The 4,212-nt window shown below is 33.0% G+C and overlaps 1 protein-coding gene across 1 annotated transcript; it reads left to right on the top strand.

Annotated features, from left to right (window-relative positions):
* The first annotated feature begins 819 nt into the window (after positions 1 to 819).
* LOC142608770 (E3 ubiquitin-protein ligase PUB24-like) lies at positions 820 to 3,118 on the top strand. The gene is made up of 2 exons (XM_075780450.1): positions 820 to 2,042; positions 3,040 to 3,118. Exons 1-2 carry the CDS (start codon positions 820 to 822, stop codon positions 3,116 to 3,118), a joined length of 1,302 nt encoding a protein of 433 aa, XP_075636565.1.
* Positions 3,119 to 4,212: the final 1,094 nt, after the last annotated feature.

Consider the following 4,212-nt stretch of genomic DNA (forward strand, 5'->3'; position numbering starts at 1 on the left):
TCATAACTATTGCAAAAGTCAGTACATTTTAAATTAAATAAAGTGATAAACAATGTATTAAATGATATTTACATAAAAAGGTTGAATTTGACAAAGAGACATTCAAAAATGAAATAGTAATAAATCTAATATATACAAAGATATAGAGTTAATCATGTGACATTACATATCCCTAACAGCAATAATTATCTCATACATGGAGTATATGAATCTCCCCTCTCATACAAAAAGAATGAAAAAGATCCTAGAGTCATATGGGATGATGATACATATGATAATTTTCTTTATGTTGAATGGAAGGCTGGAAGCTATCCAAAATTTTGGACTTTGAATTCTATTTTTCTTCACCCTAGAAATCAATGTCAGTTTATCATGCAATGTGCTATATATATTGTACTCCTAACATTTTCTAGCTATAAAAGACCAACCTCATAACTCTAGATCTCTCTCTCATTCTTGCAAATGTACTCTCTCGCTCTTTCTCGTTCTTGCAATTGTTAAATCTAATTCTTGCAAATTGTACTCTCTCTCTCTCTCTTGCAATTGTACTCTCTGGCTCTCTCTCATTCTTGCAATTGTACCCCCCCCCCCCCTCTTCTCTCTCTCTCTCTCTCTCTCCCTCTTGCAATTTTTAATTCGGCCGTGTTCCCTTCAACCAATATTTCATTAAAAAAACAACAGTAAAAACAATACAACCTTTGCCCAGGTACTTTTTTTTGATATCCCTCTCATTCTCTTAGTCCCTACAAAATATATTACTAAGTCTATATATTAAGATAGCCCATATAATAAATACATAACCACTTTTTGTATAATTTCATGGATGACATTGAGATTCCTCAATATTTCATCTGCCCCATTTCCCTACAAATCATGAAAGACCCTGTGACCACTATAACAGGCATCACATACGACCGGGAAAGCATTGAACAATGGCTACTCACAAGCAAGAACACAACCTGCCCAATCACCAAGCAACCATTGCAAAAAGACCCAGACTTAACCCCTAATCACACCTTACGCCGCCTAATCCAATGTTGGTGCACCCAAAATGCCTCACATGGTATTGATAGAATTCCCACTCCTAAACCACCTCTAGACAAGTTTCAAGTACTCCAACTCATCAAACACCTTTGGCAAACTGAGCATCAACTCAAAACTATTAAGCAATTGGTGTCACTTGTAGCTGAAAATGAAAAGAATAGGAAATATATGATAGAAGCTGGTGTGCCAACAGAGATGTTAGTGTTTATTGTAACATGTTTCAAACAAGGCCAAATTGATGGTCTTGAAGAAGCTCTTGGTATAATCAACTTTATTCAAATCCCTTCAACTGAAACAAAGCCAATTCTTTTAGAAAATCACGATCTTATCGTCAAATCATTGACGTGGGTTTTAGGTTGTGAAATGAAAAATCAAGTGACGGTGAAGTCTCACACTATGTTAGTGTTGAAGACGATCATTGAAGCTTGTACAAGCTCAAATGTACTAGAATTAATGAGTCCTGAATTCTTTAAAAGGGTAGTAAAAGTTTTAAGAAGTGGGATTACTCAACAAGGAATCAATGCCGCTTTGGACGTGTTGTTAGAGGCTTGTGCATGGAGTAGAAATCTAATCAGGATGATTGAAGCTAACACAGTTTTTGAGCTCATTGAGCTTGAATTGAGTTTTCCTGAAAAGAAAACCACTGAGCTTATTTTAGGGATACTTTGTAATTTGTGTTCTTGTCCTGATGGGAGAGCTCAGTTTTTAAGTCATAGAGGAAGCATTGCTGTGGTCTCTATGAAGATCTTAGGCGTTTCACCAAGAGCCGGTGATCGAGCAGTTTTGATTCTTTCAATGATATGTAAGTTTTTCGGGACATATATGGTGCTTCAGGAAATGTTGAAGGTCGGGGCTGTGGAAAAGCTTAGCTCATTGACCAAAATTGATTGTGCTTCATTTTTGAAAGAGGAAGCAAGTGAAATCCTCAGGTTACATTTTCCGGAGTGGAAGGATTCTCCTTGCATTGATGGATTTCAAGGTCTCAGAGTCAAACCTAGGTAAAATGCAATGATCACCTTCTTCATAAATTTATTGTTGAACACATATATAGGCAAAACGAGCTGCATGTTATTACTTTGACACCACTTTTGCAAGTGACTACTGTTAATATCATATTATATAAAGAAATCTAAACTTGATTAGCCATATGATTTATTATTTTTTTTTTATGTCAAAGAAAAATCTATAATTTTTTCTGGTAAAAAAAGTCATTTGATATTCTTTATCTACTATAAAAAGATTTGGAGGCATTGATCAAAATGATTCTTCCATTTGGAAATATGAGAAGAATCTTAGAAAAATGTAGAATGGCTTTTATATAGAATTTATTTATTTTGTTAGCATACGAGCACCGTTGGAAGTTTTCCGTTTTGGGATTCTGGCTCATGAGACTGATGAGAGTGCAAAGTTCTAAGTTGATATTAAGAGTTTGTTTTTGTCATAATGAGATTTGAGTGAATTAAGCTATGTTTGGTTTGTGAATTTTCATAACTTATTACCCAAAAATTGTGGGCCCCACTATCATAAGTGATGTTTAATTAGTTTGATTCTCTTTACTTAATTCTCATCACTCATCAATCAAAATATTGAGATATGTTTGTGGTTTATGAAGTTTGGTTAGGTGTGGTTATGAACCATATTGTCAACACGGGATTTTAATTCATGTTACACAATGGGAAACTTCCACCTCACTTATATGTTGTTGGTAATGGTTGTCAGCATAAGGCGGCCAAGTTGAATATTTCTATTAACATTTCAGAATTCATATCCAATATTATTCTGATTGACAACCAGAAATCTTTTAGGGGATAAAAATAAACAAAAGACTCAAGAAAGAAACCATAGAAATAGTAAAACAGCTTACCAAAATCTCTAACTTGATCTTCAGAAAGAAAATGCAATGAACTCTATTTTGATTTGATTCAAATTTCAAGTTTCTCTTATGGTAATTTCATAGTTTATGTCAATGACTATTTTTTGAATTTGAACATGCAGGTTGAGAGAGACTGAAGCTAATGTAAAAAAGGATAATCACCTATGTGGACGTTTGAAGTCATTGCTGAAGAGGCTCTAAGTTAGAAAACCATGACAATATTTTAAAATTTGGCTGGATATTGTTACTACAAAAATGTGATGGATGATTACACCATAATATGGAGCAACCTCACTCATGCAATAACCCCTGCTTTGTGAATGGTGTTACTAACTTACTACACTAACGTTTCATTAAAGAATAAAAGTATGTCTCTTGCCAAAAGATATGAAGAAGTCTATAAATACATGGGCTTCTTTATTCAATATGTATGTTTAGATTTTCTCTCCATGGTTATTTTGATGATTATGAACGATTTATTAGATGGACAAAGTTTAGCTACAACATTGGTTATAGCTTAAAACTATAAATTTATTCAGTAAAATAAATATTACAACATATTTTGAAAATCTAACAATTGAATTCCATGTTTTTTATGCTCTTAATACACATCTTAAATTTTGTGTCAATCGGATATTATTTACTATATGATTTATAATTTTATATTTTATGCATAATTTTAAATTACAAAAACTTGCAATTTAAAAAATTTATTGATGATATAGCTATTGATTTTTAATTTTCTTGAAATTTTGCAAGCATGGAGGATATAAGAAGATGATGTAATCTAATGGTGGATTTGTCAAAATTCACCTCCAATAAAAAGATATTAAGTAGGTTTGTAGCCTAAAGTTACAACTAATTTTCTAACTAAACTTTGTCCTTGTTAGAGGAGGGAAGCCCATAATATTGCTTCTGCTTGTGAAATTGAACAAGCTTGTCCATGTCTTAAAGACAGTTAAATGTGTAGTCGCAAGCTTATAGCAGCTTCCACAGCTTGTCATATGATTAAGCAAAAGGATAATTGGATTTTGAGGACTTAACCAAAGGCTAGTTGTTAAGGGACATGTCTAGAATTCAAAACCGTCCTCCTCTTGTTGTAAGTTGTAACTATCAAATTATAAATAAAAAAGAGGCTAGTGGGGCTAAATAATACAAAACCAAAGAATCATCCACCATGGGCTGAAGGATTAAACAATAATGCAAGACTATGCATAATATATGGGTATATTCTGCCAAACATGAAAGAAACATATCTTTGTAACTTGCTATTCTCAATATTAATTAGACATGCA

Source organism: Castanea sativa, chromosome 9 (assembly GCF_040712315.1).
Source record: "Castanea sativa cultivar Marrone di Chiusa Pesio chromosome 9, ASM4071231v1".
Classification (NCBI taxonomy): domain Eukaryota; kingdom Viridiplantae; phylum Streptophyta; class Magnoliopsida; order Fagales; family Fagaceae; genus Castanea; species Castanea sativa.